We start from the raw sequence: 22,802 nt of genomic DNA on the forward strand, positions 1-22,802 counted from the left end.
GTGAGGGTGGCATGAAGGCCTGACAGCCTTTAGTGGGACCTGTACTCACATCTCCAACACCATGCAGGGTTTTTTTTTTCTTTATGAAACGTATCCTTACATTAGATTAAGCACAGAACTGAAAAACACAAACGTCTGCAGGTTTTGGGCGGATACAATCTTGCAGAAATGAAACGTACATTATGTGCTGTTGAACGTCTTTTATTGATTGCAAAAATGTTTATTTACAAAGATGACAAAGGCTCTACTGTACATTAAATATGAACACATTTTTAAAAGTTAGATAATTCTTTTTATCGCAATACATACCGTCAATACAAAAAAACTGGCTCATTGATGCAACACCTGTCATTTGCTGTGATGGTGGCACACAGTATGCCAATAATGATCAGGAGAGACTGGAGGCTTGAGAGTTCTCAGCCATGGCTTAAAACTGAGGACATCTGTGATACGGGACAACATTCATTCAACAGCCTTTAAAAGCAACCAAAGAAAGCTGAGCTGAATCTGCTTCTGTACGATCACAGATCAACTTCCAATCCAGCCCCACCCCCTTAAACCGCCAAGGAATTAAACATTTTTTGCTGTTTTGTCCTGTTTTCATCCCAATAGAGATTTTTGAATTTTATATTCTCAAACCCGACAGAACATCAGCAAGTTTCCCAGTTCAAAAGAAAAAAAAAATACAGCAAATACGTTTCTTAAGTACTGTGTGCCATTTTCACAAAGTAAACATGCCTCAAAAGCTGTAATACAGAAAACAGATGACAGCAGCTCTTCCGACCTTTGCCGTCTCAGGCAGCACATAGGGCCAATGAGAAGTTTATTCATCCAAAAATTAAAAAAGAAAAAGCTGATACAGTATGAAGTCTTTATCTACAATACCACATTTAAAAACAACAACAAAAAAGATACTCAATAAAGCTTTCCAGTTTTCAGACCAAGTGTGCACTCATACACACCGCTTCCACTCAAAACCAACAAAAGCCAAACTTAAAAAAAAAAAAAAAATTAAAAGTGCAATTTTGTACATTATATATGGCCCAGTGTAACGTAACCAGCTAATGGCTACTCTATGCTGCTCATTAAGCTAGAGAGAGAAGGTTGCCTTCAAAGCTTTCTGACCTTTATGAAGCCTGGTGACATGGTTTAAGCAGTAACAACGTCCAAAGAGGTAGCAGGTTGTACTAAACTGATAGATGAAACACTGTTTTTCCCCAGGAGACTGGGCTTCAAAGCCAGATGTGATTTTACTGCAGATTTTGTTTAGTTTTTAAATATTGTTTTCAGATTTGAGTCACAGTTTTATGCATTGAAAGTACTTGGTTATATCAAGGAACAAAACTACTTGGAAAAAGGTCATACTTCAGGTTTAAATACGCTCTTTCACAACTATAACCACACAATAGAAAGCAACGAAGGCAAACTTCTCTCCTGTGCTCTTATTGGCAGAGTGATTAAAATTTAAGGCATTATCAAAGTCTCCACACAGCAGGGACTGTCCAGCAAAAACAGTAACCATCCTTTCGTTCTCCTAAACAACAAACAAACGAGAAAACATCTGTTCCATATCAGTCCGCACTGGTCACCATGTCTGACAGAGCTTTAGTACCAGAAGTATTCTCTCAGTGGTCTAGGCTGTTCCCCAGCTTTTGCCCCTCCTGCAGAGCAGCCATAGCCAGCTTCAAGTGCTCCTTTAGACTCTGAATCTCTCGCTCATTTCGGCCCTTCATCCCACTCAGTTCCTCTTGCAACTCTCCATATCGCTTACAGGCCAGCTGTTTTTCCTGTGGAGCAGAGTGACAGAAAATCTCTCAGGCTATCTCAGTGACATCACATCCACTGTGAAGGGAAAAAAACAAAAAAACATCTTGCATGCATGTTTTAAACTAGCTAAATTACTCATGATCTGCATTTTCTATGACAATGTTGGCATTCACCTATAGACTGTACATCAAAGATGACAGTGCTCTTCAGACCTAAAAAGTCAATATGTCTTCTACAGAGCATGGTGATTCATTTAGTAAATTTTGGTCCTCATTTGAGTAAAGAAAAAAAAAAAAAACACCTTGGTACAAGTCGATCTGAGTAGGTACTAATGGTTGGAAACCTCTCGATGAGGGGGAAAGATTTGTACTCCCCAGAAAACCAACCAAAGTGGTTGGTAGCTGTTGCTAGGTGAAACTGGTCACAAAGAGGGTGCTGCCAAAAACCTCACTGAGATTGTTCTGAATGACAGCAGACTGCCGCAGTTGCCAAAAATGACAAGCCAAAAACTAACTTGTATTTGTAGACAAGTCACGGAGAAGCAGGGCGGAGATGCGCCCTGCTAACCCAGCTAGCATTTGATTAAAAGCTCTACCGTCTCATCTGAACACACCTTGTTTCAAAACACCAAAAAGGCAACAGCGAAAATCCAACACAATGGGAGGTCACAATAACTACTTGCATCTTTTATTTACAGCCTATTGGTAAATTCATGAAAAAAATCCACCCCTCAAACACACACACACACACACACACACACACACACACACACTACCATGTTAAGGAACTGCAGCTCATTTCTTAGACAGCTGATCTCTTTCTGCAAGTACTGTATCTCGTTGTCTTTCATCCTGAGTAGAACCTGGGAAAAAAACAAAAAAATAAAAAACACATATTGTGGGCGTTTCCTTTAAATGACAAAACAGCCTGCACTGTAATTTATGTAGTTGTAGATAAGGGCCGGAACACCACTGTCATTTACTTGAGAGGCCAAAACGGTCAGGCTGAAGCATATTCTTGAATATTTCTGCAAACATTGACAGATTACCGTAGAGTCCAACTCAAACTGCATTCTCCAGTTGAATTTGGAGAGGTTTGTACTGCTGACATGTTTGCTGTGACCCAAATGCATAAATCATGCTAGATAATCTGCAGCTGTTACAGTGAACTATATTCGCAGAGATTTATTTTTCACCCAAGGCCGAATGTACTGACGACAGAGAAATAGATTGTAGTGGAATTTACAGCTCGCTGGACTTTACTAAAGTAGTTTTTGCAAAGTCTAATCTTTGGCAATGTTCATTGTAAGCATCCACAATTTCAACAGTATAGATATGAGAGAAAATAATAAGTATAACAGGTACTCATTTGAATGCCTCATCTATGGCATCAGATTGACTACAAACAGGTATCTTTATGTAGCTGAGCACAACACACCCATAAAGCAGGCCATTTCTTAGGCTTGCTGTCAGTTATTGTTGTTCTTCTAAACTAATGCTGCAGCTCTCGGTGCAACTTGCAGATTTTCACAACCGTTTCACGCTGGTATTGCTTAAAAAAAAAAAAAAAGTCCTAGCAGATACAGAAGTGCCTGGTATGCTTTCAGTTTCAGGTATACATTAAAGAGTTGTTACCTCTAGCTCGCAGGGCATCCTGTTTTTGTCCTCTGAGCCGTGATCTCTGATGGCAGATTGTATTCGTTTCATCTCCTCTGTCAAACGGGCCTTTAAGTCCTAAAGGAAAAAATTTGGCCTGTGTGATTTCAAGTAATGGCCGTTTGTTTGTAGAAATCTGCATACACATATTTAGTTGGGGGCTGTAAAGTGAATGCATCATTCTTCCCAGCTGAGTCTACTGCAGCTGACCCACCTGGTTCTCTTTCCTCAGTTGCTCCATGTCTCTCTCCTTGCGGCTGATTTCCCGTTCCCTCTCTGCGTTGTTCTGTTCAGCTCTGTTTAGCTCCAGACACTTCTGAGAGTAGCGCTCAGACAGTCCGGCCAGCTCTCTCTGCGAGGCCTGAGCTTCTGCCCTGCAGCAACACAAAGAAAACTGTGTTCACGTCGGGGCTTCGGTGAACCAAACCACTGATACAACAACTTCAATGCTGCCGTTTCACATCAAGTTTCTCTTTACTCTATTACACATCAGCAGCAGTTACACAAAACAATATATATTTCATATAAAAATAAAAAATAAAAAAAAAAAAAAAAGAGTTGGACAACCCCTTTTTTCACATTATGAAAATATAACTAGAGTATAGTAGGTTTCCTTCGTGGTGCTCTTTTTTCCTTCATGACTTGAGTATTTCCTCCTGTGGTTTTAAAACCTCTTTGCTACTTATAACCAATGACCACAAAAATAAGGAAGAGCATGCAGAGGTAAAAAATGCAGTGTAGGCAACATAGTTAAGCCCTAAAATGCAGGTTCCAGCTGCAGCCACTGAGACAGTCTGTGTCAAAGGCCTGCGACGCTTACAAAAGAAAACTAATCCATGACCAAATTCTTCCGCATTCCTTAAGCGCCTGACAGGACCAAGAGGCGGCTGTGGTAATGGCCTTACTTCAACGAGTCTGCAAATTCAAACTTTTATTTAACAGAATACCCTTTTATGGCCACGTAGCTCCCACTCAAAAGCAAAAGGACATGTTCACATAAATTACCAATGAAGGCCGAGCTAAAAGGAAGGGTGCAGTGGAAGTTTAAGCCGCTTTCTGATCGTTTAACAAGTAAACAGGTTATGTAATCATCCGTCACATCATCATTGTCTCCATAAGTATCAGTGTGACCCCAGTACATCTTTAAGTCACTGGCAAAATCTGATCTAAAGTTACGTACTGATGCAGAGCTCGCAGAGTCTGTGAGTCCACCGCGCCGCTGCTCAGCCTCTTCACTTTCTCAACTTCTCTTTCCAGCTCCTCTTTGTGTTTCTTCTTCAAAGCCTCCATCACTGAAACACAAACTCGAGTGTTACACAATGTTTTCTGTTGTAAGTGACATTATCACACCATAACTTTACTGAGAAGGGGAAAGTTAGCAAGAAAGACTGAAAGCATGTTGAAAGCACGGTGAAAACATGTTTCACAGCCTTCAACTGCATTAAAACAGAAGGATGTATACAGGTAGACGTGGCATAATACAGTAGAAATCAATTCTACTAAGAACATTCACAGGCAGGCACTGCACATTATGTCTTTTACTACAAAAAATCATGGTCATTTATAGTAATGTCAGTAAAAGTTTAAATTAAACCTGTAAAAGTTTAGTTTAACAGCGGCTATTGCTTCAGAATTTAGCAGTTAATATGTGGCTGATGTGCTTTTTGACTGACCTCGCGCTGTGTCCTGGGCCTCCTGCAGCAGCAGCCTGTCCTTCTGGGCCTCCAGCTCCTTGACTTGGCGGTCGTGTTGCTTCTGCAGCTCTTCCAGGGCCTGCCGATGAGCACGCTCCATGGCCAACAGGCTGCGGCTGCAGGGTGCCTCAGGGCCACAGCCACCCCGCACACCTCCTCCGCCGCCTTCCCCTCCCTTCCGCTGTAGTTGCTCGACCTGCTGCCTCAGTGACGCCACCTGAGAGAAGAAAAAGGCGGAGGTAAAGCCTACTGAAAGCTGGTGGAGAAAGCTGATCAATGTGCCATTTTACTGCAACACACATTTGAGTCATTTCTTTCCTACAGGCAGTCCAATGACACCAACACTTACTCCAGAGCTACCTTGGGCTTGACCTTTAACCCTATTCACTGCTGAATTTATGAAGTTGGTCTAACAGGGTTTAAGTTTAAGAAAAACCATTCAACTCTCTTTATATATAAACAAAACTGTAATTCAAGATTAAATATGCTGGGATTCTCTGTGCTTATAAATCATAGTAAGGTGTGTCAGGTATAGACAGCCTTAGGATTTGGAAATGCAAACGATTCAAAACAAAGTCCACATCACACACAGACCAAAAGCAGGCATGAGTTTCAGCAGTATTTTTCCAGTTTACTATCTGGGTCCTTCTCAATCCCACACCGTCCGTTTGAATCATGTGCTTCATCTTATTTAAGATGGAAAACACTGCTGAAAAGCATCCGAAAGCAGTGGAAAACGATAAGAAGTGTTTACTTCATCCATAGCGATGAAGAGTTAATTTGCATTTTATGTCATGTGCAAATTGGAAAATCATCTCCACGCACTACCTCCCTCTGCAGCGCCTCATTGGCTGTCTGGCCGGAAGCACGTGATCCCACTGATGGTAAGGAGCTCATCTCCTTTAAGGGCATCTGTTCAAACTCTGTCCACTTCTTCTCGATTTCCTCCTCCATGCGTAGCTTTTGGTTTGATCCGGTGCCCTTCCTGGACAGCACGGCATCCCACTGGCTGCTTGTGTTCTTCTCCTCCTGCCTTTGGCTGTGCTCTCTCCCCTGCCCCTCTCCTGCTTCTCTCTGACTGGCAAGACGAAGGCTAGAAGAGGCGGGAACAGGGGATAGCTCAACGTAGTCAAACCTACGATGAGAAGATGGGGTGGAGGCCGGGACTTCTGACTGAGCTTCACCATGGCGCGATGTCGGTCGACGAGAGGACAGCAAAACGCGATCGTGGGAGTTTTCCTTGTCGCTGTCGGGTAATCTAGAGAAGTTTAAAAGAAAATTTAAAAAAAAAAATTATACATAATGGAAAAAGAAAATCAATAAATCAAATTTAAAACAGCAGAGATTAATCAGGACTGAACATTGCTCTACAGCATGAACACTCACATGAACACAGCTGCTGGTGAGTCATTACACAAGCAGAACATTAATAATCCAAATAATTACGCTTTGACTCATTTTGAACCATCACAGCAGAAAGTGACTTGTCAGGTTGCTGGTACATGTACAGACTCTTGTGTGGTCAACAGAAAATGTCCAAGAATGTGATGCAAGCAACTCTTGAATTTAGTGTAAGCTAGCACTTCAGCCCAGCCTTCTTAGATGTTGCCCTTCAAGGCAAGAGGTTGTAAGCAACACTAAGAGTTTATTAGATGTTTAGCTTTTAAATAAATCCATTTTTATATGGTTACTATGACAAACACCTCCCACAAGTTGCTCAAGAACAAAGTACTTTTTGAAATGTCAAAATACTTCATGTTGGACAGTGTGTGGGAGACATTTTGGGTCTTTATGGAGTTTCTTTGTAAGTCTATCTGCCTGTGATCAGGCAGAACAGTGACAAGTTACAAGATATATGCATTCCTGTGGTTTGGCCATATGTATTCCCCAGAATACCACCTCTGTAAAAACGAGTGGAAGAAAGAGATTCTCTTTTTTGAAACTATCTAACTATTCTGATTCTAGGAGCCACCCCTGTGTGTCTAATCATAACTACATTTTGCCATAATTACACACAAACTTATAGTTCAAAACATTATTGTCCAGACTGTATGGCATGTTTTTACCTGATAATAAACACTCTTTTTATTTTAATGTTAATGTTAACATGTCTGCTCATAATTACTGTGTGATGTCAGGAGAGCTGCTGGGCCGAATACACTTCTTTAAAACCTCTATCCAGTTCCGCCTGATCCCAGCTGTCATGGCAGACAGCATGAATGCAGCCTCCCGTGTCTGAAACACAAAAGAAATATAGGTTATGGAAACAAAAAATAAAAATAAAAATTATGTAATAGGGTTGGGATGAGGAAAAACTGAAAGAGATATACAGAGAGAGAGGTGGAAGAGATACTGACAGAGATGTAAGACGTGATTAGTAAGAAAACACAGCAGGAACTGTTGAGCGGGTATGGAACTGATAAGGAAGATGAGAATGGGTGGATATAAAGATGAAAAACAGTCACAGTCTACAAAAGGTGCCAAAAACAGTCACCTGTATCTGAAACCCATAGTTCTTCTCCACATCAAACTCTGACACATTGACACAGGATTTTAGGTCAATCTCTCCATCCAAGTCATCTTTCTGTACATAAACCACAGGAACATGGTTTGCATACTTCTCTTACAATTTCATATTCTCATTATAAAAAAACAAAAAACAAAAACTAGACTGCATATAAAAGATGGACATAATCACTATAATGTCATGCACTGGTTGACCAAGTCCACTTTTAGGCCTCAAGCTGAGCATTTTCACAACCTTACAGGGGTGAACCTGACTGAAAAACCACAGCCCACCCATATGGCAGTGACATGTTGACCACCATGCATCACTTTTTGAGTCTAATGGAACCATATTTTAGAAAGAGGACATTATACTGTATTTAATGACACTTAAAACAAGTGAGCAGGACCATTAACCCTTTAGAAAAACATTTAATGAGGTCATAAATCAAGTGAGCAGTAGTGTCATTTCTATAGACTTCTATTTCCAGCCATATGATCGCCCAACTGCTGCAGAATGCAAGATTAAAGCAATTCTAACATTAGCTCTTCTTTTCTGACCAATAAGCTTTGTCCATCTTTTATACAGTCTGCATAAATAATGCAAGTTTGCTTCAATACATACCTCCTCTGCAGTGGAGTCCCTGTAATACTTGAGTCCTGCATCAGTCAGAACAAACCAATGCTTCTTCCACTAAAGAAACAAAGACTGAATTACTGGAAGCAGCAACTCTAAAAGGCCAAATATGTAGACAAGTAAAAAAGAAGATTTTCAGTCCTCTATGCAGTCCAGTTGAAAATTAAGTACTTCCTATTCGATAGCTTGTAGAACCACCTTTAGCAGGAACAATTCGAATAATTTTTTGTTTCACTTTATCAGTCTCTTACGTCTTTGTGGAGGAATTTGGCCCACTCTTCTTTACAACATTGCTTCCGTGCACTAAGGTTTGTGCACATTTTTTTATGCATAACTTTCTGAAGGTCCTGGCTTAGCTCTGAACCTTGACTGGGCAATATCAGCACCTTGATTCCTTCTTTTTCAGCCACTCTGTAGTACATTTGCTGCTGTGCTTGGGATCGTTGCACTGTTGCACGACCCAATTACATCCAAGCTTTAGCTGTCAGACAGGTGGTCTCATAAGTGACTGTAGAATACTTTGGTATGCATAAGAATTCATGACTGACGCAGGTGGCCAGGTCCTGTGGCTGTAAAATATGACCAAAATCATCACACCTCCACCATCGTGCTTAACAGTTGGTCTGAGGTGTTTGCGCTGATGCGCTGAGTTTGGTTTTCTTCAAACATGTCGGTGTATATTAGGCCTAAACATCTCCACTTTGGTCTCGACTGTCCAAAGGACATTGCTCCAGACGTCTTGTAGTTTGTTCAGATCCAACTTTGTAAACCTACGTCTAGAGCAGAAAATTACCAAAACTTCTATTTTTTAGATACGCTCACACTTGCTGATGATCAATAAATCAAGGCAAACATTTGAATGGAAGCAATCAGGGTGTACTTAGTTTTTCACATGACTGCATATTCCTTTGAAAAGTCTTTTTCACATGGCTTGAAAACACAACAACATAACACGCCATCTAAGACTGTATCAGAATTATTATTATGTTCTATTTTTTTTTGAGCGAGCCTGGTCTGTAAAAGCTGAGACAAACACGAGCGGAACAGGAAGCCTGCATGTGTGAAGCGAGAAGCTCTCTCACCCACCCAAGCGTTTCATTCAAACAGAGGACACACCTGTTATGCCTCAAGCCACCAAGCTATTAACATGATAACAAAGATAACCTGCTGCTATCGCCTTACAAACAGCCTCTCTCATTAGGAACGAGTGATGCTGGGAAGAGGCTAGGAAAGGAGAAGGAGTGACAGGAGGATATGACTTGGCTGCACTTTACCTCCCCCCTCTCGTCCAGTTTTGACATCCATCCCTTTTTGAAGTTCAGGAGGTCGGGCTGTGAAGCAGAACAAAGTCAAAGTCGCCAAAGAAAATGCAACAAAAGTTCAACGCTTTTTAACGAAGGAAGAAAAAGTGAAAGTGAACAGAAACAGAAAGAACGAACTAGGGTGGACAAACCACACAACCCCATATTAAAGAGCGGGTAGCGTAGTATAATTACAACAACATTTATGTTATGAGCAGCAGCTACATCACTACAGGTTTATGTTATCATTGTACATAAAGACCAGAGACTCCTGCCTTATTTTGCCACAGAGGCCATAATTTGGTTTCCAGTGTGAAGAAGTGATAGGCCAAATCAGTTAAAGCAGTTTATATTATATTACATCCTCTACTGCTTTACATTTAACAAGATGGTAAAGCAGACAGTATTGAGCTCACTCAACAATCTATATACATCAACAGCACTGTGTTTACGTAACAGGGTGCTGCTCTATTGCACTGCAGCAGGTCTGCTTTAGCTTCAAACACGATGACAGGAAGAGGAAAACATGTGCTAGGTACCTCAAGATGAGGTGATCCCAGATTAGAAGATTAGCCAGCAGCTTCTTTTTTCTTCCTTTTTCCAAGCAATACACTCCTCACTTGGCTTATCTCTCACTCACCAACAAGTACATTCCTCGCTTTTTAAATCTGTCTGCATTTGTCAGCTCATCTCCAACTGGCATCTCGCTCCCCACGACTTTCCACTCTTTTTTTACTTTGTTCTTCTCCCATCTGTTTGCAAGTCTGTACGCTTAATATAATTTCTCTCGTCTGTCCTGTCATCTTTAACTACCCCTTTTCTGTATTTATGTTCCATTATGTACTTGCATTCTTGCAAGCCATGGTACCGCCCACTTTCTCTCTGTTTGAGCCAGTTAATATATGCCACTGATCTCCTTTAATCTAACAATGATACAGTCTGATGACTCCCAACAACAGAGTATAACAGGAATAATGTAGGGAGAAACCCCAGGTTTCCTTTTATTCTTAATTTAATTAAGTTGAGCTCTTTAACTGAGAAGCATTGTTGGGTGTAGACACACACACACAGTCGAGCATCATATTTAGACCTTTGTTCACTGAGCTCTTTTAATGTATTTTACTTTTTTTCCCCCAGACTTATTTTTTCCCCACAGAGAGCATTTTGTTTTTTTAAATTCTGTTCCTCATTTAGGTGTAATTGCACCTTACTGTGCTATTTTCTCTGTTTATTTTATTGAGCTACTGTATTTAAGCTCTGTTGTTATAGGTTTTGTTTAAGAAAAACAATCGAACTAAACATGGCTTTAAATCCATAATGAACACTGATTGTATGCCTTGAAAAAACAAAAAAGACAAGTCTAAAATACAACAGAAAGTTATCTGTCAAACCTTATTACAAATTATTCACATCATGTCAAAACATGCCCATGAGCAGAAACAGGAAGCAGATGGTTGACGTAGAAAAACGGACACCTGTTAAGCAGTAAACCCTTATACTATCAGAACCGTGACCTTGCTTGAAAAGGTCATAAACTGAAGAAGGGAAAACAGTCAAATGAACAGACAACATCACTTCTTTTCATCTCCCGTTTCCTGTCACTATAAAGACGTATTGTCTGGTGAGCTTTGTCCTTAAGGTTAAACAGGTTTCACCTTTTTTTCTTATTGTTAATGAGAGTGTCCCGGTATACAGTACACTCATTCTAAGGCCAACTCCTAAATTACTATTGTTTGGACAGCCAGTACTTCTAGGTTATTAAAAAACACCTGCCAGCTTTGCCTGGCAGTGTCTGCCTGTTTGCAACCAGAGGACATGTGTCACAGCTGGCTATAAAAAAAAAGGCACACACAGTTCAAGCTACAAGCTAGTGCCAGTTACTGTAAACAGTAGCAGTAGGGTAAAAGGGGAGGAAACTACACCACGCTTTGAAACCAGTGTCAAGTATTTCGTTTCGACAGCAGTTACTTTACTTGTTTTTCTCCATACGAACCACAAATAAAACTAAACGAATAAAAGTCACTTCTAAGCTAGCGGTAACTTCATGTACACACCCCTCGAAGTCAAACAAACGCTCGCCACATTAAAACTAGCTAGCTTTGTAAAGCTAATATACGTTAACATCTATGATAAACTAGCTAAACACTTTAACCCAACCGAGCCGAGTGAACGGCTAGCCGAGAGGCTTCGTTTGAAAAGTAGAGGTTCAGGAAGACGTGACAAGCAGGAAAAACAAAGTGTTTTCAAAGTACAGCCGTACAGTGAAGGAGGGTGCCGCTTACCGTCATGATAACAGGATCCGGGGAGGGTGAGATAAAGACAAAAGTACTGTTACCGCACAAGCTTAATTAGCTATTTTAAAAAAAATCACCTTACTTTATCGCAGGAAAAGTTAAGATGAAACCCCGCCATTCATACCCATGTTAACCCAATCAAGCGAACCGCCAGCGTCCCGAGCACGTACCCCGCCTCGTTAAGGGGAGAGTGCGTCCATGTCGCTGCACGCGGACGAGTTTTTCGCGTTTTAAAAACAACAGCAAAAACAATTTTTCAACTTTGTGACAAGTGGAGCGGAGCTAATGTAGCGCTTCAGCCCTGCTGCCTGTTTGCTCGCTGCTCTCGCTCTCTGTCTGTCTGTCACTTCCTGGGCGGGTCCGCGAAGATCTGTTCAGAAAACAAGCCTACCACCTACTCCGTCGCCCCCACCACCCCCAAAAAACTGCCTGGCTATGAAAAGGGGTCCGGGGAGCTCCTGCGGGGGAGAAAGTGGGGATCAATCTGAGTCTCCCTGGAATCTCCCATGGAAAATTTTACCCTCCTTATTGACTGAAGCCACACAGGTATTCCCAACAAGATAAGATATGGAGGGGGAAAAAAAGTCTGTCAATCTAAAGTCCTAGTCTGCAAATACAAAATCCTGACATTCCCTGGCTTAGACAAGCTTTCTCTTCTAAACTCTCAAAAAAGACTTGCCACATTTTCCCGTCTGAAAATCTCTTGCACATAAAGTGGCACCCCCACCCTCTACCAAAAGCCTCTCTTGTAGCTATTGGTTTCAGTTCAGGAATTTCAACACATGCCCCAGCAGACCACAATTGACAGAGTTCAGTCAGTGTTGTGAAATGACTGCAGGGTGTAGGTAAAAAAGATAGACACGCGACTGTCAGCTGTTAAAAGGAGAATTTAAAGAGTGTAGGAACAGACACACCAGCAACCTTAACCTTAAGCACCTAAAAAGCTTTTGCAGTTACAGACAGGAGCTGTGCAAACACTGGTAAATATGTGACAAAAAGGGATATTTAAATAGGCGGGACTGCAGTAAAATTAAAACAGCGGTTTTATTATGGTGAATCGCAAAATACATGTGGCACATGCAAGGCGTGCAAGTAAGCAAGACTAAATATTTTTGCTGTGTAAACATACCTGCATTTGTTCGGATCTGTGATAATAACCTTTCCAAGAACTGCCCTCATCCGCTGTGGGACTGCCCGATCTCTGGAAAAGAACAGCTTGTAGTTATTAACCAAATCAATACGGGACTGAGCAAACATGTCCCATCCATAGAGGTGTTTTGTTTTTAAACCTGATGTGTGGTATGTGGTAGATGAAGTTAGGCATTAACATATAAGGTAATATAATATATTAATAATATAATATAACAATAAATGCCATTGCAAGGTTTTATCAGTTCCTACACCCTTCTATACCATTTGCACTCTCTGTTCCCAGTCTGCCCTACTGCTTACTTTCAGATACCTAAATCAAGAAGCTAAAAAAAAAAACGTGGGTTTCTTACATCCTTTAATTAACTGGCATGGGCCTGAGCCGGCCTACCTGTAATGAGGTGGAGGAGTGAGCTCGAGATAGATACCCACTGTGCCATTCTCTCTCAGTGTCTCCTGTATCTTCCCACTCTCTGGAGGGAAGCTTGCTCAAGGAGTGGCTGAAACAGCAGACAGGTTATTAGTGTCTCTAATTAATCCAGTTGAATGGAGTAGAAGAAGCAAAGCTGGCAAGAGATTATAGATCCTCCAAGAAAATGTTGGCGAGTAATCATACCACTCAACAAATGCTCAGTTTAACATATGCAGGTGTAACATGAGTCTGACCTGGCTGGCTTGAAGAGCTCCTGTCTTCGGACGGACTGCTGGTTCTGCAGCCTCCCCGCGTGGCTCGAGGCCTCGCTGTGATGGATCATTTTGACCTTCGGTACATCAGCTATCATGGCATACGCCTCCCTGTTCCGCCCTGTAGATCCCACAGAGAGCCGGCCTGACTCAGAGGACTCCATGGAGCTTTGCGAGGAGGTGTGCCTCTGCATTTGAATGGGAAGTGAAGGGCTCTCAGGATGACGGGAGGTCCTCTTGTCATTAGGAGAAGGGCAGCGGTCTTCGCGGATGTTTCTACCGACACTGGATCTGTTGCTGCTTGGGCTCCTTGGTCGTTCCAAGGTGACAGCAGTGGATCGGTTGCCACTTCCACCATGTCTAGAGGGCGAAGCAGCCCGAGATAACGAGGAGCTGCGGAGGGAATGAGTTGAATCTCGCCATGAGCGTGGTGAGCGATCAGAGTTGGATTTTGTGTCAGCGTGGGTGTTTTTTCTCTGAAAGAAATTACCAGAGTCTCCATTAATGGCACTTCTGAGGACTGAGTACCCCGGTGGATGACTGCTGTCTTTCCTAGAGGGAGAGGAGTTGCGGCTGTTTTGATTCCTGCTGTTGAAGGAACTGCTAGTTTCTGTTTTGTGTGCCAAACGTTGGTCAGAAGCATCAAAAGTTCTCCTTAAAGATGACGAGCTGTATCTATCATGACTTCTGACTGAGCTGTTAAATTCAGACTTGTGCAGCAAAGGCTGAGTAGGAGTCTCGTAGCTTTTCCTCAAAGGGGGAGATTTATGACTTTCACGACTACGGCCATGTAATAAGCTACCGGTGTCTGTTTTCTTCAGCTGATACCTGCTGGGGGTGTCATAACCCCTCCTTCCAGGAGAGGAAGAACGGCTATCCCGACCTCGACTGCTCCTGGCAGGGCTTGATTCAGTCTTACGCAGTATGGAATGACTTGGTGTATCATGACCTCTTTTAGATGGAGACGGATGGATGGGGACTTCTTGTTCTTGATCTTTCTGCCCATTTCTAACAGATGGGTTACGCAACAGAGCCTGGCTCTCAATATCATAACCTTCTCTTATCGGGGACCCACAGCGTGCGTGGTGACTGCGTCCATTTAGAGACATAACGGACTCAGATTTATGAAGTAGTGATTGGCTAGATGAACTGTAGGTCCTCCTTGGCGGTGAGGAGCTGCGACTGTCAGAAGTCCTTCTTGATGGAGATGAAGTCCTTCTGTTATACACACGTCCATGTGATAAACTAGTGCTGGTTTCAGTTTTGTGAAGAGGCATTTGGCTTGAACTGTTAAAGTCCTTCCTCTGCGGAGATGAGCTCCTGGAGTCGCCACCCCGACCACTTAAAGACCCATTTGCTTCCGTCTTTCGCAAGGTACTCCTAAAATCAGAAATCATGCTGGATTGGGATTTGACTGAACTGGCAAACGATTTGAAGTTTCTTGGCAGGGTTCCCGACTCAATACGTCGCCCATGTGTGCCTTGCAAGGAGCTTCTAGACCCCGGCTCCCTCCCTGAAGACCTCCCCCCACCGTCAAAGTTAGTCCTGCTGAGGGAAGCGATGGATTCGCTGCGTCGGAATGTCGGGTTTCCACGTGAGGGAGAAGACGAGCGAGACTGCAGAGCCGAGCTTTGCCTCGGGGAGTTGTACGACCCCGACTGCTGATAGGAAGAGACGGGAGAAGAAGGGCTTACACGGCCGTATGAACTGCCGAAACCCTTTCGTCTGCTAGAGGCCAGCGACTCCGCTATTTTAAAGGGAGTAGGGCTCGGAGAGCGAGGGCCAACTTGTGCCTCGACTTCAACTGCAATTTCATATGGGTCAGGAGGAGGGATTTCCACGTCCTCATCCACAGCCTCTGGTATCGGCCTTTGAGAAGCCACACCAAGATTAGGATTTCTGAAGGGAACGATGTCTTTTGGCTCGACGTTCCTGTTGCTGAAGATGGGATGGCCTCGCTCGAAGTGGCGGAACGGGCTGTCATGGAGCGAACGGGCACCTGCTGCCCTCCCCAGCGAGAAATAGCCACTTTCGCGCTTCTCTCGCTCTTCTTTCAACCCTGGAAGAGAAGAAAATATTTTTTAAATAGGATGAAATAGAAAGACGCAATGGTAACAGAAATAGGAGAAGCAAAGGTCAAAGTTCAACCTCTGAGCAACTACCAGAGGTTTCCTGACACAAACCGAGCTATATTGTATTACTGATAATTGCTCTTGGACACTTCACCTGATGACAGCAAATAGTATTGCCAAGTAAATAACACCTCTGGCTGTAACTGGATATAGATTGGTCAATTGCAGCAAGTCACAAGTTTACTAAAGACTCAGTCGACCGCTGTACGGAGTATTTGTAAATATCTTTGGCGATTCTGCTACCTCTGTTTCTCTCTTTCTTATAATTTTTCTTTGGTTTATGAGTCTAATGTTCTAAGAAATTGATTCAGCAACACACAATGTCAGCCTACAAGTACCCGAATGTCTACTGAAGCTGTCTCTGCTCCGAGAGTCATCCATCCAAGCCCTTGGGTTGGGCCGGTGGGGTGGCGGGTCAAGCCGGGTCATATCGAGTTTGACCAGGTGGCGACGGATCGGTGGGTATTCGTCCTCTGCACTGGCTGAGCCACTGAACTCCTGGTAGTCGCTCTGCTCACGGCAGCTACGTGGAAGAGGAGATGGAAGAAGAATGACGAGAGCAGAGATGAACGAGGTGAGAGATCGGGAGTGGGGAGTGAAAAGCAAGAGAAGAAGTCAGAGAAAAGGAGAAAATTTGATCAGTTTAATAGACACGTCATAAAACTTAAGCCATTTTTCAGGTCAGAGAGCATGGTGAATGCAGGAAGATCAATATAAACTACAGTACGTTTTAAATCTAACTCCACAAACTCTCACACTACACTTTAGAGTCATTGAATTGCCATTGCAGCTCCTTTTATCATCACGATGCCTTCTTTCTTACCTGTCTGTGCTGTCGTCGTCAGCCTCGCAGATATAAAGCTCGCAGTCGGGGCTCAGGATGCACAAAGAGGGCTCCCCATAACCCAGATGAACTCCATTGACATCGCAGTAGCTGCTCACCACTGACAGACCATCAGAATCCTCCTGATAGGATGAGAGGGAAAGACATGGACAAATCACAATTTTGCGGCAAACTCCATCCCTCTATCTCTCCAAGTCACAAAAAGAGGAGAGGAAGTGATGCGCCTCCACCGGCACGTGAAGGTTCACTGAAAGTACACATCAGAGTGCATACATGACAAACCCTCTTCGTCTGGCTCCGGCTCCTGGAACAGCAGTTTTGATAATAGCGTCTGTCCCCTCTGTCCTCCCTGACAGACGCTCACATGTGCTGCTGTTCGATTAGGGTTACACCTCTGTAACCTGACCTGTCTCGTGGCTTTCCTCATTAATATTTCATCACTTTTTTTTTTAACTCGTCCTCTGCATAAACTTTGCCGTCTCAAGGAATGATTGAAAACTGTCTGCAAATGCCAGAGAATGACAATCCCCAACACCTCCTAGGAATCTACAGGTAATATACTACGGGATCTAAAAGAAGCACAATCAGGTGTAAAATATGCACATAAACAGATTATTGCAAACGTTTCATAGAGGCATATCAAACAGAAGCTGGGGCACAGGTTTCTGCCGTTTCGAAACTGTCCAGAAACATGCCCATCCTCTCTGAACCCCCGTCTAATATTACAAGTCATTCCCAAGAGGGCAGTAAATGATCCAGCTTCATTCATTTTTAATAGAAGCCACTACTGCTACCCTGCTCCACACCATTGGCTCTTATTCTCCGTCTCTGATCTCTCTTTCATTTACTCACAAGTAGTAAAGTTTCAGACATGATGGCATTTACTTTGTTTACATGTAAAGTTGAATGGGAAATTCTTAATTGGTCCTTTCTTTAACCAGAGAATCGAACTCTAGGGTTAAGTCAGGTGTACTTAAGTTTAAGAGTAATCAGTAGATTATTAAATTAAAGTTAAAGCAGTACAGCAGTGCCTTATTGATTCCTGCACCAGAACATCTGATCTCAGTGCTGCGCTGCCTTACTGCTTAGACCTGTGACCTCTAATGCATCTTCCTGCTGCTCTTCACGTCCAGCTAATCCCATCACTCAGCGCACATTGAGTTCTCATTATCTCTTCCTGGTTACCTTGCTGCTGTTGCTGTGCACATCACCGTCCTGCTTGTCTCACCTTGCTGCTGGTGTCTCTTTCCTCCGCTTGGGAAGAAATCGGTGTTAACGCTTCTCCCTTTCTTGACCCAATCCCGGTTTTAGCCCCGGCTCCGGACTCGGCAGCAGATATCTGTTGCTGCGTGACCTCAGTGCTCTCCCCCGCACCGGCGTGCAGGTGCCTCTGGCGCAGGCAGTCGTGGCAGCGGGAGGGGTCGAAGATATTGGGCTGGAACTTGGGGCAGATGGGCTCATCGCCGGAGAGGGCCATGGTGAACGCAGAGGGAGAACCTGGATGTTCATTGCCTCCAACAGAGAAAACTGGGAAACCACAGCAGGAAATATGCAGAAATATTTATCTAACACTTGAGGAAGACATTAAAAAAAGACTGTCAAATTACAGAAGTGTTTCTGCACATTTAATCTAATTTGGTAATGTACAGAGCAAGCATGAGCCACTAATGCGTGATTGTGACACATTACTGTAAGGTGGTGTAAGCAGAGCAGCTGCAAACAGTGCATACTAAAAAAGGGGTTTTTGTTTCAGGACGTGAGAACTGTTAAGATCACTGATAACTAACCGCACTCACAGCTGATGAAATACAGTCCAGTCAGAGCAGTTCCACAGTACTACACACCACAAGACACATGCACTGTAACCAAGCAACTTCTACAAGCACCAGCGCCTCTGGTAATAGTCAACATGTCAATTAAGCCTTTAATAGTGTAAAACTGAGGATGGTAGAAATATATAAAAATGGTTTTGTTATGAAAAAGATTTAAAAATTACCTGACAAGAGGGACTCCAGCCTTCAGCGTGTCATCATTAAGGATGAACTGCCCATCAGACCCCCATCAGGCACATGCCTCCTCTTCCCCATGCTCTCTGTCCTCCCGGCCTGCTAGACACTTGAATCAATCTGATTGGCTGCTCTGACAATGAGTGAAACTGCAGCATCTGTGCCATCCATGGCGGCTCTTAGCCGACACGGCTGAGACCCTGAAGCGCACACAAACCCCAGGACCAAGATGGAGCCAGTGGCTTATTGGTTCTCCTATTGAGCAGCTGTATTAAATATCATGGGCTTTAGAAAGCGAAATGAAACGCTCATGCTAGCGACAGCTGGCACACGCTGGCTCAGGTTAACGTAAATAAATAAACACCGGCGAGGTGGGGGTGTTTAACATATATTAAAGCCGCTGGCTGTTTATCGTTCTACATGAAACTGCTTGGTTCTCCTTTAGATCACACAAACACAGGTGATACTCAGCTAGGAGGAAATACAGAGCTAAGGGTTGGTTTCCTGATGTTCTCCAGAGGATGTTGACAACAGCATCAGGTTTCCTATTAAACAATAGAGCACAGTGGGACAAAATTCCTCACAGGGCACGCTGACATAATGTGACATATGACCGCAACATGAGATCATCAGAAATTATTCAAATTTACTTTAATCAAATTTGAGGTAAATACAGCACACTCAGTACACAATTAACAAATAATGGGAAGAAACAAAAAAAGTTGGAAAATGTACAAAACTGAGCACAAGATTTCACAGGGCAGGTAACTCCAACATCATCTTTATGCATACACGTATTCTGTTCGACGCGTGAGCATAAACACAACCAAGTCCAGTTTGTTGAGCTGGCCTAACAAGAGCAGAAGTCCATTGTCAGGAGTTTCTTCCTCCCTTCATGCACTCCTTCAGTCCTGATGATGCACTTTCTTCCCGGTCTGTCTACGTCTCTGACGCTTGCTGGTCCTGCCGCCTTTGTTTCTACCCTCTGTGACACCAGGTCTCTTCTCTGTCAGACGCCCCCGTCCGCCTTGGCCTTCCTGCTTCCCTTTCCTCTTCCGCTTGCTGGTGTAAGTGCTGAGCTGCGTTGTAAGGGAGCGGATCCTGGAGTGATGAAAGAGCGAGAGAGAAAAATAAATAAACCAATCAGCTGGAGTTAGAGGGGCCAGGTAAGGTAGCTGTGTGTACTCTGGAGGTAGAGAAATGCAATTAGGGATGGGTATCGAAAACCGGTTCTTGTTGAGAACCGGTTCCCACTGTTTCAATTCCTTGGAATCGTTTGCCATTTTTGCAAACGATTCCCTTATCGATTCCAGTCGCCCCGAATGACGTCACCACGTTGCGGAGCGTCATTTACCTGGCAGGAAACACGGCGCCTTAGCGGCTCAAACGCTCAAAAGTTTGATTATACTTTACGAGAACAGATGACAACAGGGCAACTTGCAATACTTGCAAAGTAGATATTTCATTTAAGGGAGGAAACACTACGAATATGCAAAAGCATTTGCTCACAAAACACGCGATGACCTTAAATGAATGTCGTGTTTTTAATTCCGCTCCGGACTCGTGAATCTCAACCCAGCAGCAGCGGTGACGTTTGCACGTCCTCTTCCGTTAATGCGGCAGGTAAATAATCAACTAACAGTGCATATTATGTTAGCGCGATCTGCCTTATTACAAAACCTGCCATTACTGTGCATTTAGGTGACCATGATGAGAGAGACAGAGTCTGGCTGGCTCAGATGCTGGCAGTTCTCGCTGCAGTCTACTGGTAGCGTCTCCTTTCAGGCCAGAATAGACGAATGTCACTGAGCAGTGACTGAGTTTGTGGTCAAAGGCTTGAACCCATTTGCCACAGCAGATGCCCCCGATTTTCAGTAAGTGAATGTGTTTAATTGTAGGCAGGGACATTACTGGATATTCTTGTGTAATTGCTACTGAATAATTTATGTTATACTTTGTTATTGCTACAGATGAATATTTATTTTATTATTTTACATTTACAATTTTTTTTCCTGGGGACCCTGTGACACCCCATTGAAGAGCCGTAGGCTGGATCTCTTAAGATCTCACTGTTGGGTTTGTAAGGCCATGTTACTCCTAAATTTCTATCTTGTTCAAAGAGAAGATATAAAACAAAGTTCTAAGCAAATCGACCTCAGTGTTCTCCTTTTTTAAAAAGAATCGAATCGTTAAACAGAATCGAAAATGGAATCGGACTCGTGAAAATCTTATCAATACCCATCCCTAAATGCAATGCAGCATAGTATTAAGATATTTCACGTGTAGATATTGTATTGATACAGGGACACCAAATATCAATGTTTTATTAAATACATTATACTCTGAGAATACTACAAACAGAACAACTCATCTCATCCACCAGCATCATCCTGACATGACATTAGCTGAGCAAATGAAATCAGCTCAAACGAAAAACCGTCCAACACTGGACACAAAGTCCAACGTTTTAATCTTAAAAGCAGGACACAACTGATCACAAGCTGCTCTCAATTAGAGATGTGATTAACAAACTGCTTACTTTTTGTTAAGTATTGGATTCCCAGCTTTTTTTGGCATTCCAACCATTTTCTCTTCCTCTTTCTCCCCCTCCACCTCATCGTCACGCTCCTCATTAGCCTTCAAAACAAGCATACTCAGTGTTAATGCAGTATTATTACCTTCAGTGTTATCTTCAAACTTAGAAGAACACACACATATAGCCTATTCAGATGATTACAGACCTTAATATTTACCTGGTTTGCTGCAGCTTTGAGAAGGCGAGCTCCTGTGAGGTCAAGATCACTGATGGTTGTCACGGTTACTGTGTGGTTGGGATGATCGTACTGCATAGACTCTGTTGTGCTGGTTATTGCATCTTCCAGATCATCTTCGCCTTCCTCTGCAATACAGGATCACATAAAGGGCAATGAAGCTACATGCACAGATTATGAGACATCAGTAAAATAACCAGAGCGCAAGTTTTCCTGTAAACTCACCGAGAGCTTCTGTCCTCTCCTTCAGCATCTTTATGTATTCCTTGTGTCTCTGTAAGGAGACAAACACATTTAATACATTGCCTATTTTCTCAACATGCTCAGGCGTTTAGCAAAAACAGGCTTTAAATCGGGGCTCTTTTCCATGAGGACTCACGTCTTCTCTGACTCTTATCTGCTCTTCCTTGATTTTCTTTCGAATTTCTTCTACTGCCGCTTTCCTCCTCTCCACCTTACGCTTGTGAAAGCCGGTAAGATATTCCCTGAGAGAGAAGCAGATTAAAGTCCAAAACCAAGATTTATTAAGCCAGACTTAGAAAGGTGTACTTTATTAAGGAGAACCTTTATAACTCAAACTGGAAGACTGGCTACAGTTAATTTATGAGGTTTACATTACCTAACAAAAAACTTTAGTCAAATAATAACATTTCTAGAAATTAACAATATTTATAAATGCAGGTATATGATAGTTTGAACACCATACACCATCAGCATTTTTAAATATGACGAGGAGAGTGGGAAGATGGGAAAGCCTCCACTTATTTGGTTAAAATCTTACACAAATTACACACATTTATTTCCAACAAGCTTCCCAAATAAAAACATTTACTAAAAGCTGGTACTAGTCCCTGCTAATCAGCGCTAGTGCTATGATGCTAGCTAACATGTTGAAACAGTGTTTTCAGCGACGCGCTTTCAAACTCACTGTCTGTTTTTCTCGTCAAACGTTACGATGCATTTGTTCTCCCTCTTCTTCGATCCTGGCTTGAACTTAGCCTTTTTGGAGCCTTTGTTTTTAAAGTTTTTCATGTTGTGCACGTGAGTTCGCTAAATTACTATACCGCACGTCTGTTATTTTTGTCCGGGGGGGAACACATACCACATGACCTCTACAGTTCCAACAGTTTGATAGCGGCGTTTTAGTTTTGTTTTTTTTTGTTTTTTTAATTACATACACACTTGAAATAAAATAAAATAAAATTAGCGTGGTGGCTAGAACTGTTGCTTCACAGCAAAAAGGTCCTGAATTTGCGTGTTCTCCCCGTGTCTTTCTGTGTTGTTTCCGGGTACTCTGCCACAGTTTGAAGACATGCAGTTAGTGGGGTTAGGTTAGGAGGCAATTCTAAATTGGTTGTGGGTA

General features: G+C 42.8%; 2 protein-coding genes across 3 annotated transcripts; both read right to left on the bottom strand.

The window, feature by feature from the left end:
- Positions 1-777: 777 nt before the first annotated feature.
- Positions 778-16,247, bottom strand: triobpb (TRIO and F-actin binding protein b). 2 transcript variants are annotated; one of them, XM_085453554.1, is made up of 15 exons: positions 16,157-16,247; positions 13,669-15,745; positions 13,394-13,502; positions 12,983-13,054; positions 9,533-9,589; positions 8,247-8,315; positions 7,611-7,700; positions 7,242-7,351; positions 5,945-6,374; positions 5,096-5,333; positions 4,603-4,714; positions 3,637-3,796; positions 3,402-3,500; positions 2,543-2,629; positions 778-1,787 (listed from the first exon to the last, which is right to left on the bottom strand). In XM_085453554.1, the coding sequence occupies exons 1-15, from the start codon at positions 16,245-16,247 to the stop codon at positions 1,626-1,628; spliced, it is 3,963 nt and encodes a 1,320-aa protein (XP_085309680.1). In that variant the 3' UTR covers positions 778-1,625. The 2 variants fall into 2 exon arrangements, with proteins under 2 accessions (XP_085309680.1, XP_085309681.1); XM_085453555.1 differs by lacking the exons at positions 12,983-13,054; positions 13,394-13,502; positions 13,669-15,745; positions 16,157-16,247 and adding an exon at positions 11,842-12,534.
- A 3,052-nt stretch (positions 16,248-19,299) lies between these two features.
- nol12 (nucleolar protein 12) lies at positions 19,300-22,575 on the bottom strand. Its single transcript, XM_085453561.1, has 6 exons — positions 22,368-22,575; positions 21,819-21,924; positions 21,665-21,713; positions 21,422-21,567; positions 21,208-21,305; positions 19,300-19,769 (listed from the first exon to the last, which is right to left on the bottom strand). The coding sequence occupies exons 1-6, from the start codon at positions 22,469-22,471 to the stop codon at positions 19,574-19,576; spliced, it is 699 nt and encodes a 232-aa protein (XP_085309687.1). The 5' UTR covers positions 22,472-22,575; the 3' UTR covers positions 19,300-19,573.
- Positions 22,576-22,802: the final 227 nt, after the last annotated feature.

This window comes from Copadichromis virginalis, linkage group LG4 (assembly GCF_057382275.1).
Source record: "Copadichromis virginalis isolate Kocher_CV1m ecotype Utaka linkage group LG4, C_Virginalis_male_GT1.1, whole genome shotgun sequence".
NCBI classification, from domain to species: Eukaryota; Metazoa; Chordata; class Actinopteri; order Cichliformes; family Cichlidae; genus Copadichromis; species Copadichromis virginalis.